The 12,589-nt window shown below is 41.0% G+C and overlaps 2 protein-coding genes across 6 annotated transcripts in view; both read left to right on the forward strand.

Annotated features, from left to right (window-relative positions):
* The first annotated feature begins 166 nt into the window (after positions 1-166).
* Positions 167-6,602, forward strand: LOC125715715 (urokinase-type plasminogen activator-like). 2 transcript variants are annotated; one of them, XM_048987566.1, is made up of 11 exons: positions 167-422; positions 1,318-1,411; positions 1,614-1,668; positions 1,766-1,882; positions 2,136-2,298; positions 2,657-2,754; positions 3,863-4,055; positions 4,283-4,431; positions 4,852-4,992; positions 5,082-5,230; positions 5,678-6,602. In XM_048987566.1, the coding sequence occupies exons 2-11, from the start codon at positions 1,352-1,354 to the stop codon at positions 5,837-5,839; spliced, it is 1,287 nt and encodes a 428-aa protein (XP_048843523.1). In that variant the 5' UTR covers positions 167-422; positions 1,318-1,351; the 3' UTR covers positions 5,840-6,602. The 2 variants fall into 2 exon arrangements, with proteins under 2 accessions (XP_048843523.1, XP_048843524.1); XM_048987567.1 differs by having other exon boundaries at positions 335-415.
* A 3,261-nt stretch (positions 6,603-9,863) lies between these two features.
* The window catches only part of LOC125715699 (vinculin), a 37,138-nt gene continuing 34,412 nt past the window's right edge, over positions 9,864-12,589 (forward strand). For 2 of the 4 annotated variants that reach the window (XM_048987537.1, XM_048987538.1), the window contains exon 1: positions 9,864-10,268. In XM_048987537.1, coding sequence (XP_048843494.1) covers positions 10,101-10,268 — 168 coding nt within the window. In that variant the 5' untranslated portion in view covers positions 9,864-10,100. The remainder of the gene's footprint in view (positions 10,269-12,589) is intronic. The other 2 variants (XM_048987539.1, XM_048987540.1) reach the window with 1 other exon arrangement.

Genomic DNA, 12,589 nt, shown 5'->3' on the forward strand with positions numbered 1-12,589 from the left:
AGAATATTTTAATATCTAATATCACAATGGCAGCCTACTATTAAATTGATTGGTAGATATATTCGATATAATGTTCAAAATTGTCTTTTTCTAATATCCAACGCTTAATGTGATTGAAGGTTAAACTGATTCAGAATGTCATACCTTCCTTTTTGCCTGTTCAGCAATATTTAATGACTACAAAACAGCAGGACGATCAGTTTGTCGTCCTTCTCACTTCTACTTAGATATGACATCATACAGGTTTCTTAACAAAAAAAAAATCATCTGCAAAAAGCCCTCCTACCAGGCGGTCACATGATGGCCCCAACTCGCGTTAAATAAAGAACTTCAGCCGCATCAAGGCATCCATAATAGGGACTAGACGTGCGAGGGCAAAGCATCACGCGGATTTCATCTCTGATCGTCTATATTTGTATGTGGTAAGCTATCTCAGATTTAAAATGTTAAAATTATAACTGTGTCCTGTGAAGATGCGCTATGTAAGTGTACTAAGATACAGTCTATTACAAGATGAATCTGCAGTCTTAACTATTTGATCACAGAGATGTCATGACAAATTTATTGCTGTCTTCTGTTATGCGTTTCTTTTATTATTCCTAGTATTAATAATAACTTATTCATTTATCAACTAATTGGCGTCTTAATGTTGCATGGAGAATGGATTTAATCTTAAACCGAATTCTGTTCTTACTTGTATATCCATGCATGCATTTAGACATTGTCTGGGATGCTTAATTGTCATTATATTTTATTGTACTTTGTACTTTGTTACATAAGTCAGCTTGTTGGGGCGGCATGGTGGTGCAGTGGGATAAGCAGTTTGGACAATGGATGGATGGATAGTCACCTTGTTGTTAGGTTAGGTTAGGTTAGGTTAGGTTACTCCTGGAAGTCATTTGTGGAGCAGGGGTATTGCTAAACATACAGCTTTACTGGGGTACAGGCCCCCCACCTCCCATTACCCATATGACTTGAACGTGAGATTTTACTGGAGCATAGCAAATGTCCCAATAATAGGGATCTGGGGACACCCATGGTATGGAGTAAGGGTTCATTCATTCTCCTGTGTCTGAAGATTTTTAAGATGTTTGCAACAAAAGCATCTGCTACATGAATAAATGAATAAAAATGTAAGTTGTCCCCCTGCATTATCTGTCCACGGCATCTAAACTCCCTGTTTTGTCATAGCAGATGTTTAAAGGAATGTGCAAGGAATTTAAGAAGAAATGGCATAAGATTAAGTGAGAAGATATTGAGCAGGAAAACCTGAGCTGAGAATGTTCGTGAATTTGGTTTTCCTTTGCGTTTGTTTAGATTTTTCTATGAAAGACAAGGAGGATCTTCAAAAATGCTAAAACTCCTTCTGTTCTTGACTGCAAACGTGGAAGTAATCTTCGGTGCAGAGATGGTAAGTGCAGATTTCCGGGCTGTCATCCCGAAATGTTTCTCTGTGGTGGGTGCAGCAGCACACTGTACCAGTGCATGCTCCCCAGCCGGACCTGACTTGATAATGTTATACCTGATCTTATTTTCCCTTAGCTTAGGTATCAGAAACAGAAAAATAATGGAAGACATTTCAGCCAGCTTGACAGTCTTTGTTTTCTGTGCAGAGTTTGCTGACACTCACGAGACCAGGTTTACTCATGCATTCAGCTGAAGTTTCAGGTATGTCTTTTCACTGTTTATTTTGCTATTCCCTGCCTCCAAAGAATGGATTATGAGTGGATGTGTTTTGGTCTCTGCACATGTCTGCAAATGACAGGTCTATCTTCCACCTGTCTAAATGGAGGCACTTCCATCAGCATACCCTACCTTTTTAGCAAAAGGCGAACAATTTGTATCTGCCCCAGAGGCTACAGTGGCCGGAACTGTGAAATAGGTGAGGACCCGTCTGGTGGAAATTTCAGGTCCAAGAAATAAAAATCCAAACCAAGAATTTATTTCAACCAAGCAATTGAGTTCTCTGTGAATGTGACTCTTTACACTCAACTGGTTGGTTGAAACTAAATCTTGATCTGGACTTTTACTCTCTGGACCTGAAATTTCCATGTCTGCTTACAAATGCATGCTGCCTTTTTATAGATGCCGATATAGCTGTGAAGCCGTTTTGCTTATCATGCCGTTTTGCTTAGAGGAGTCAGCTAACTGCCTCATCGGCAATGGGCATCAGTACAGAGGACCGGCAGCGACCTCAGGAAGTGGACAGAAATGTCTTGGTTGGAACTACGAGCACAATCAACAAATCTTAGGAATGGATGCACTGATTCTAGGTCTTTGGAACCACAACTATTGTAGGTAAGAGCGAACTGAAGATCATTCTTCGTTCTTCGAATATGAAAATTAAATCTAGTCTAAAGTACAACATCTCCAAACTCTTGAGAAAAGCATCCTGAGAAATTCAGACTTATTCCCTTGAACAGGTTGAATATGACAGATGAATGAACTGAAACTTCATCCCTTATCTTTTCATGCCTTATCTTTGTGTTTAGGCAAGGTTGCACTGAGGCTACAAATGTTTACACAGAAAGACTAGAGTCTGGCTTTTCTTAAGTGCATGAGTTTCTGAATCTCTACTGTAGACGCCAATAATTGCTCTTCATCTGGCAAAATCTTGCATTCTTTGACATCTGTGTTCAAATTGCTCGTCCTCAAGAAATCCGGACCACAGGGAAAGACCCTGGTGCCATGTGAAGCGGGGACACCAGATTGTACGGGAGTTCTGTGACATCCCACGCTGCGGGACACCAACAGGTGAACAGAAGATCTCATCCCCAATGTAGTGACAAACAAACATCACCTATCGAGAGCATCATTCCTCATACCCTGGACCTGACTAATGCGTTTAAGAGACTAGAGCTTTCTTAAAATGATCCCTTTTGTTATCTGTCATTTAATTGTTTGAACCAGTACATCCAATTTTTCTGCTTCCCCAGTGGCAATATTTTTTTGAAAAAGACAGATATTATCCATCCATTCATTTTCCAACCTTATCCTACTGGGTCGCGGGGGGTCTGGAGCCTATCCTGGAAGCAATGGGCACGAGGCAGGGAACAACCCAGGATCGGGGGCCAGTCCATTGCAGGGCACACTCACACACCATTCACTCTCACACGCACACCTACAGGCAATTTAGCAACTCCAATTAGCCTCAGCATGTTTTTGGACTGTGGGGGGAAACCGGAGTACCCAGAGGAAACCCCACGACGACATGGGGAGAACATGCAAACTCCACACACATGTGACCCAGGCGGAGACTCGAACCCGGGTCCCAGAGATGTGAGGCAACAGTGCTAACTACTGCACCACCATGGACAGACCTCATAAGAGTAGGAAAAGTCCAGTTTTATTTCAAAGCAGGTAGCCTTTTGGGTAGGCGGAGAACACTTCTCCAGTAGAAAGGGTTACAGTAAATTTTTGCAAACATAAATACGACAGCTCAGCATCATCAATATATTTGTTTATTTCTTTCAGTATAAATACAGCATGTTTTGCAGTCACAATAGAAATAGAATATGTCTCATAAGCCTGTGCTGATATTAATCCAAAGTTCATCAAGATGTATTCAGTCATACCGATAGTGTGTTTGTTATGAAAGCCTGCCTCAAGTAACAGCTTTATTGTTGTTGTGAAGTATATCCAGCTTTAATGTTTTTTTCCTGCACTTCTTACTTTTGTCCAAAGCTTTTGCCTATTTCAACAGCTTGATCAATCACTGGCGCTATTCAGGTTACGTATTTTTCTAAAGAGTACTACAGCTGAGGCCTTTCTAGGACATGATCTCGGAGTTGACATCCTTAAGGCTGTCGGAATGCTTCTGAAGATAATAAAAGTCGTAACGCAATATCGCTGCGTCTTCCAGAAGCACCAAAGTGTGGACAGAGGCCCCGGAGTCTGATGAAGATTGTGGGGGGAAAGGTCACCACGGCGCAATCGCAGCCGTGGATCGCGTCGATCTTCTGGAGACATCAGGCTAAAAAGCACGTATTCCTGTGTGGGGGGAACCTGATCTCACGCTGCTGGGTTCTTACAGCAGCCCACTGCTTTCCTGACAGGTGATTGGTCGACAGCACGTTAACGGCATGCACTCTGCTCTGACACCCCATTAATGCCACAATAAAGGCTTAAAAAGCTACTCATAAAAGTTATTAATAGATCTCCAAGTAGTTGTTGACCTTTAAAACGCAATATGCTACTTATGTCATGAAGGATTATTCCATTTTAATGGCCCAGGATTTTGTTTTAACTATGTGGATTTTTTTCCTCCGCCCCCCCCCCACAGACCCTTGAACACTCGCCACCTCTCTGTCTTTCTTGGAAAAGATGCTCTGAACGAGACAAACCTGGGAAAGGAGCAGAAATTCAACGTTGAGAAAATCATTATTCACCCAGGATTTGACAATAGTGATGGGAGTTATGACAATGACATAGGTGATGGTCGTTTTCAGTGGGTCGTATCATTTTCAGCACCCAGCACATTTTGAGACAATGGCTATGGAGATTGTACTGATTATTATATTATAACTCTGTGGTACTCATAGAGTACATTTGTAAAACATGCACTGTCTATTAAGTGAAATAGGTGAAATCCAGAAGTTGTGGTCTGTTTGTGATCCTCTCAGGGCTATAAATACTGTAAGCCAAGGTCATTAGCAAGAGGTGCTGAAAAGAAGATGCTCTGAACAGGGTCTTCTCTGGGTCCACCCAAAACCAAATTGTGGGCTGATTTGTCAAGAGATGGGGGCACTTGTCCCTTTGCACCATTACGGAAACTTTGACAATGAGAGAGCAGAACAACATGTTTTTCCCCAAGATGTTTTACAGCCCATTGTCTTCTTCTGGTATTTTTAGCGCTGCTGAAGATCACCACAAACAGCAGAACATGTGCAAAGGAGACAGACTCTGTTAGGACTGTCTGTCTGCCCCCTGCCCATTTGATGTTGCGTCCTGGAGACTCTTGCTATATTGCTGGCTATGGGAAGGAGCGGGAAGGTCAGACCTCTCGAGATGTTCCAAACACTCATCAACCAATGTCCTGATGTGTACAACCTAACTCACGATTTTGTTATTAATCGCGACAGGATTATGGCACAACTCACAATACCTAAGAGAGGCAAAAGTGAACATTTTGCCTCAAGAGGTCTGCACAAGTAGAGATTACTATGGAATCCTGGTGACAAAAAACATGTTTTGTGCCGGCAGCCTTGACTGGAAGGTAGACTCATGCAAGGTGTGGTACATTAATGATTTTACATTCCCCAATCACTTCAATACATCTACAGACTGAAATAGCTGTTAATGTAACACCATTCAGTTGCATGTTTCCAACTATGTAAGTTGCTAACGTTGTTAGCTAACATTAGCTAACGTTGTTAGCTACTATGCTTTTGGGAAATGTACCTCTGTGTGGTAATGCAACCATCCCAACCTCGCACCAGTCTTACAGATCTCATTCTCACACCTGAAAGTCAGTGCGATTAATCTATTCTGACATGCGTCCATTTCAATGTACAACCTATCTGTTGGTATGGAAGGCATTCCGGGGACAGTCTGTACTGATCAGCTTTAATGTAGTCTGTTAGTAGTAATAATGAAATATGGAATGGATAGCTAGAAATGCCCATCATAATTCTCCTTTACATTTATATTGACCTGTCTGTCATCTTGTCCCCTACAGGGAGACTCGGGGGGGCCTCTGGTGTGTGACAGAGATGGTCGTTTGTACCTTTTTGGTATAGTCAGCTGGGGTGAGGGTTGCTCCAGAGAATTCCGACCAGGGGTCTACACCAGAGTGGCAAATTACAACAAGTGGATCACAGAGAATGTAGGGCTGCCCTAAGGGTCTGAGCACCGACTCAAGCAATTCTCTTCCTCTGGCTCGTCCTGTGGGAAAGTTCACAGGCAACTGTGTGAATGCATAAAAAGAGCAAGGCTCTGTTCTTTAGCCATGACAACAACATCCCTCCACATTCCAGGGGTACAGTCACCCGGGGGTATATGCTTTCGTCAAACTAGCATTCTTTTTTTTTTACAAATATAAAGGTTTAGAAAGTATTTAATCGTCAATTTGCTTTACCAACACCCACTTTATACTTCTCGGAATTTTTGACTGGAAGTTGTTAAACTTTTTATTTTACTTGTAAACTCTCAGTGTCTCCACTGAAGTCATTTGATGGGTTTTCAGGAATAAAAAAAAAGAATTAAATCCAAGTAAAAGAACATCTAGTGCTTGAAATGGAAACGTTTAAAACAAAACAGAAGATACAAAAAAAGTAAGAATGTCATTGGACGCATGCTTTTCAGTCTTTGCCTTGGCCTGCACATCTCACCAGGCTGTCAGAGCAGGTGTTGTTACACTTGCTACATTTAGCTGCACTAGTTACATCTGGTTATATTTGTAAAACGGTTCAATATTTTTTATAATCAATATTTCCAATTTGCCATATACATATTTGCTAAGGCAAAAAGGTTTTTTGTTATCAAGGTTACAATATATGGTAATATATACAACATATATTTCTGATTTGTTTGGAAACAGGATTATTGCTTTATTATATTTAAATATGGTTAATTATCTTCACAGTAATAAACTTTTGAATGTATTGGAAGAGTATGTACTTTTACTTTTCTTTTCTTTGCAATACATTTGACATTTAACCAAACTCTGCAGTTCATTTATATTATAATGTCGTCAGCGATGTTGCAAAATATAACGGCCAAAAAAAAGTGCATTATACTACTGAAAAGAAACTCAAACTTTAACTGTTGACTGTAGAACAAACTCGTTTTAAATTAATCGTTCCACACGAGGGCGCAATAGGGTCACGATAAATGGTAACAATTACATTTGTTATGTGTACGCAGTATGCAGCTCGCATAATCTCCTTATTTACAGGCAATACTGAGATCATTTAAAAACACGTTTATTTTTAATACATTTTCCTCTTAAAAACTATAAAAATATAATTCGTATTCACATAGAGCAGTATTTTAATGACCAGTGCAGGGTGTATTTAAACATGTTGTGTGCAGAAACATCTGTAGAACTTTCACCAACGTTTAATAGGCTCTATTACCTCTGCTTGTACAGAATTACTGTTTTGCTGACAAGATTAGATTTCTGAATCTCATTATAAAAGAATGACAGATCCTCTGAGCCAGATGTCCCTTGATCCTCCCACTCTGGCCAGAACAATACATATTCTAAACTTCACAGGAAAATATGGGGGGGGGGGCGTTAGCTCCCAAACAACATAAACCCTTTAATGTCTGGCAGGTGGGAGATTTCACTTTAAACATTCATTGCACACTAAGGCAATTGGTTCCGTTTTTTTTCCCGGATGCATGTCACAATGCATTCCTCTTCCTCTTTCCTCGTTTCATTGAATTAGTTAAATGCATTTGCTTTGTGTTGTTTTACACATTAAATAATGCCCAGTAAAAATAACTTATAAATCCCAATTACTCCAGTGTCTCATATTGTATCTTATTCACCTTTCCCAGATGAATATCCTATTACTGTACTTACTTTTTACCATAACAACAGTGCATACAAGGTCATGTTTTAACAAATTTGCCCTCTAAATTGTCTCGACGTTTGTTCTCGCAATTAATCATTGCACATAGAGTGGGTCTAGTTCATTGTAAAACATGTTATTTGCCCATCATATGGTGCTGTAACAGATACCTCAGTATGGATATTCTACTTATTAAATACTTTATCCACCCCCTTGAAGAAGTTATCTTTTTCTCCTTAGATCTTCCATGCTCAAGCTCAAGCTTGGGGTCATAGAGTTGTCCAGTGCTCCTAAAGCAATCGAGGGTTAAGGAACCTGGGAAGCACAATTGTAATTGAAAGTTTGTAATTGTAATTGAAATCCCCGACCAGCAAGGTACCACCTCCAAGCACTGAATTACCTGCCCCTTGCCATGTCACATATGGGTTAAATGCAGGGAATACATTTCATTATTATGCACTGTGGTGTGTCAACAATGACTAATCACTTCCCTTTGCCAAGGGCCTAGTGGTGGCATTAATCTATCGGTTTTGGGATCAGAACCGCCAACCTTCCGATCATCAGTACCGTGTCCTGACCCGCCGAGCCACACACCATCCCACAAGCTGCAAAATGCACAATACTGCATATAAATGTTTTTTTTTTATTTGGACTGATTTTTTTCAGAAAGAAAATAGTTGTGCTAACGTGCAGTAATAATAGTTCTAATAATGCCTTTAAAATATAGTTTTACACACAATAATATTAATTTAGACCTAAAATATGAAACTACGCATTCCTTTCAGAGATCCATAGGACAAGGTCGATCTTGTAGAAGAACATTTGCCAGTCAAAAAAAGGAACATTTTGGACCTGTAAAGCAGCTGGAATATCATTTATATTAGTGGAATATAAGCAAAGAATCATACCAAGCGACTACACATTAATGTGTGCTTCGTTAATGCTATTGTGCTTAGTAAGCTTTAAAAAAATGACTGTGAATGACTCTGATTGGCTGAGAAGCATAAAGAGGCATTCCAAAAAAAAAAAAAAAAAACAAAACCGTCGCGCATCAAGACCCCAGTGTTTACATGTGCTTCCCCTCAGACTGACTTCCTCGAGTCCGTCTTTTGGTACTCTTCCTTTTTAGGAAGACCACTGCCGCCCTACACTCTCTCGGGGCATGCTGTGCACATTCCTTTGCAGGTTCAACTGGCAATCTTTTTTAATGCTTCAGTTTCGTTGTTGTTATATTAGAATCCGGGGGAGAAGATGAGTATGCAGGGTTTAGAGCTTTACGCATTTCACAGTGATATCTATATGTTGCCCATTATTGCTTATTATTGAGCATAAATGCACATCCACATTTCTATACCATTTATTATTCATGTGTTTGAAACTATTCAGACCATATTGGGACAATATATTGTCGAAACGCTACTATATGTTTACTTTTGCCAGCACGATTAAAGTGTGTTTATATGAAAAAAGTTACATGAGATTCTGTACAGAAGATCTGGTGTGTGTGTGTCTTGTATTAGAGCCTTAAAGGGAGATGTGTGATGTGTAACTTTTATCTGGTCAAGGACTATTTTTGGACAAGTTTTGCACCTTTTCGATTGATATAGTCCGGAGAACTGCACTGAATAGACTGGTCCTTCAGAATGAAACTACTGGTTTTTAGCTTGGCCTCTTCGACTGAGTTCTTCCTTGAATTTTAATGTGCACCTCTTTAAGCAAGAATAAGGTGTGGCATTTACTGGTACATGCTTATACTTGGACATGAAGCTGAGGTCTATATTAAAATCTTTGGAAAAATTTAAAACGTCTTTGGTACACACATTATACCACCCAGTGAGTCTTGTCCGTCAGATGTTTTTCCACGCGGTATAGGTCATTAGGACGTGATTATTCATTCAGTTCCACTTTTACATCATTAAAAAAACGACTGAGCGCATTATTCATCCTATTGCAAAGCATTTTTTTTCAAAATATCTATTTAACATGGTTCTATTACTGGAAATGTTTTAGTTGGGCTGCTACTACCACTGTTCTCTTAGGATGATCATCAATTAAAACAAATTATTGGAATACCTAATAGGACACTATTCCCACAATATCGTTTCCAAATACAATAATACGTCAATGTAATGAATGTATTCCTTCATTACTCCCTATCATTCCTACTTCGCCCGTGCAGTTCCAATATTTTCCTTTTTAGGGCATGAGAATGTATTACGTAATTGCGAAATGCGCTCCCTTCCCCGGCAAACTCCGCCCAAAAGGTAGGGCGGGGTTAACGTGAGCTCCGTAGTGCTTGGAACGCACCAATGGGATGCGCGCTTTCCAAGTTAAAGCTCCTTCTCTGATTGGTTGGTGGGCGGCGATGAAATCTATCGACGTTTGGCGATTTTCGCACGCAGCTTTTCTGGAGCCGAGTCTCACCATTGATGGTTTTGATTGGAAGTGGGACTTTCTTTATCCCGCAAAGTACACCCTGTCCGGCGATCGCTGTTGGATTCGCGGGGCACATAAAGTAACAGCAAGCCTTTGAAGCCAAGACATTTTTTTTCCTTTCTCGGATAGCGGGAATAAGTTTTCAAGATGCCGGTTTTCCACACGAAGACCATAGAGAGTATCTTGGAGCCTGTGGCTCAGCAGATATCCCACTTGGTTATAATGCACGAAGAAGGGGAGGTGGACGGCAAGGCGATCCCGGATCTCACCGGACCCGTGGCCGCTGTGCAGGCGGCTGTCAGTAATCTCGTAAGGGTAAGTGCTCTTTGCAAAACTCGAGAGAGAGAGGGAGAGAGAGATGGGGGGGAGTCCATTACAAGGTAAAAGGTTACCTGTGGCTGTTTTTAGACCGCAGCAACTGCCCGCTGCCTACAACTTCCACGAAGCATTGTGAAGCAGTTATCCTAACTTGCTGGTTCTATTAAGAAATGCCTTCCCCCTGTGGACACAACTTCAGTGTGGGCTGCTGAAGCAGATCAGAGGGCTGCTGGTGAACCTTTCCCCATGGGTGCCCTGCCCTTCTCACGGGCAGTAGTAATGTGTCTAAGCGCATTTATACGTGTGCATTTATAGTTCATAGTGCATTTGTTCACTGTAAACTTTTCGGCTTATTGTCCCTCCGTTGTTAAACTGGTACTATTAACTTTATAACGTTTTGCCTGATTAATTCAGCTGGTGTATGTGTACAACCGGGTGGTATTTCGTAAATATTATACAAGTCGGACCCCTCTCACCCCACCCACCTCCAAATATTTAATTTGGCTTCATTCACCCCCCCCCCCCCCCCAATAAACACATCTTCTGCATTTAATTTAAGTTGTGCTTGTATTTGTTAATCTGGGAACTTCAACGTTTATATGAACACTTGTCTGTGTGTGTGTGTTTGTGTGTGTGTGTGTGTGTTCTCTAGGTATGACACACTGCATGAATCATTATTTGAATTTCTGTGTTGCATGTAAGTTTAGTGTTATGTAATAATTTTGTCTAGTTTATAGTTTTGGACAAATATGTGATTTGCTTCATTTGTAGAAGGTACAAGTACAGAGATAAAAGTTTAGATTACGTTATCACCTATTGGGGTTCTCGTAAGAGCTACGCTGATTTCTGTTTTTTTTTTTTTTTTTTTTGACGGTTTCAGGAAGATGTGTAAGGTTTTATAGCTGTGAAGCAGTTTCCACCTATTATGTAATATATTTTACATTTTATGTTCTGAGTGCTTGGCGCAGATGTGGTCTTGTATTTTGTATAGCTAGGCAGTTTCAAATGTCCCTTGTGGTTTGGTTGACTGCTCAGACAGAGACAGGTTCTTGGGAGGGCGAGGAATTCCACTTTCTGCAGCCACTTTTGTACTGCGGGGATGTCGAAGAATTGTGGTTTATGCACGGCATATATTTCAGCAGTGTCCACAAGCGTACGGGGACGCTGATTATAAGATTTGAAATGCTTTTTATAAAAGCTGCTATGTTATTGGGGGATACATTTGTTTGACTATGTGTCATGGTTGTACTATTCATTATGGTTTTAAATGGCCTCTGAAGTACTCGCTTAACGTTAATTTGTTTTTATATACAGTAGCACCCTTTCTAACACAGCTGTTTGACAGAAATGTGATTAGTAGGGCGTCACGTATTGGGTTATATTGGACAGTGTGTGGCTCTGTGGGGTAGGACTTTGTGCTCGTACTCAGAAGGGTGCTGGTTCAAATCCCATGACTGGGTGATTGATTTCACCATTGGACCCTTCAGCAAGGCCCATAACCACAACTGCTCCTGGACCTTGCAGACCCTGCATCCTCACTTATTCGTTGTTTTTCGTAAAAGAATTTTGAAATAAATGTATAAAATCCAAGTGGAAAGAGAAACTAGCTGATGAGGAGGAGGTAAGGTGCACGCACTGATTACAGCACGTTGCCACACCCACCACGTGACAAACCACCTCAGGGATGAGAACCTGAGTGCAGCCAGGTGGCATCTCAGCACCACACTAGTCCGAATGGACCAGTGTGAGGTTTTTTCCAATGACTGGAGTGTCAATCACTCTTTCATAATATAGAATATACTAATTATCTCCATGGTCCCTGACAATGTAGTCTGAAAGAAACATTTTTGAATTGAAGCCTCATAAAAGGTTTTCAATGCTCAGTTTTCTGTTAATACAAGTTTGTGTCAAAGGGTTAAATAGGGATCACTGGAATGACATTTTAATCTACCAGCGGGAGATTGTGGCCCTCTAGAGATGATTTATCTGGATATGCATGCATCAATCTGCCTACCACCTATGCAGCTCATGGTCATGGGAAGCAATATAATCGTTTCATTTTTGCTACCAGGATAATATTTCAAAGGGCGGCATGGTGGTGCAGTGGTTAGCGCTGTTGCCTCACACCTCTGGGACCCGGGTTTGAGTCTGGGCCACATGTGTGTGGAGTTTGCATGTTCTCCCCATGTCGTCGTGGGGTTTCCTCCGAGTACTCCGGTTTCCCCCCACAGTCCAAAAACATGCTGAGGCTAATTGGAGTTGCTAAATTGCCCATAGGTGTGTCTGTGTGAGTGAATGGTGTGTGTGTGTGCCCTGCG

Source organism: Brienomyrus brachyistius, chromosome 20 (genome assembly GCF_023856365.1).
Source record: "Brienomyrus brachyistius isolate T26 chromosome 20, BBRACH_0.4, whole genome shotgun sequence".
Taxonomy (NCBI): Eukaryota; Metazoa; Chordata; class Actinopteri; order Osteoglossiformes; family Mormyridae; genus Brienomyrus; species Brienomyrus brachyistius.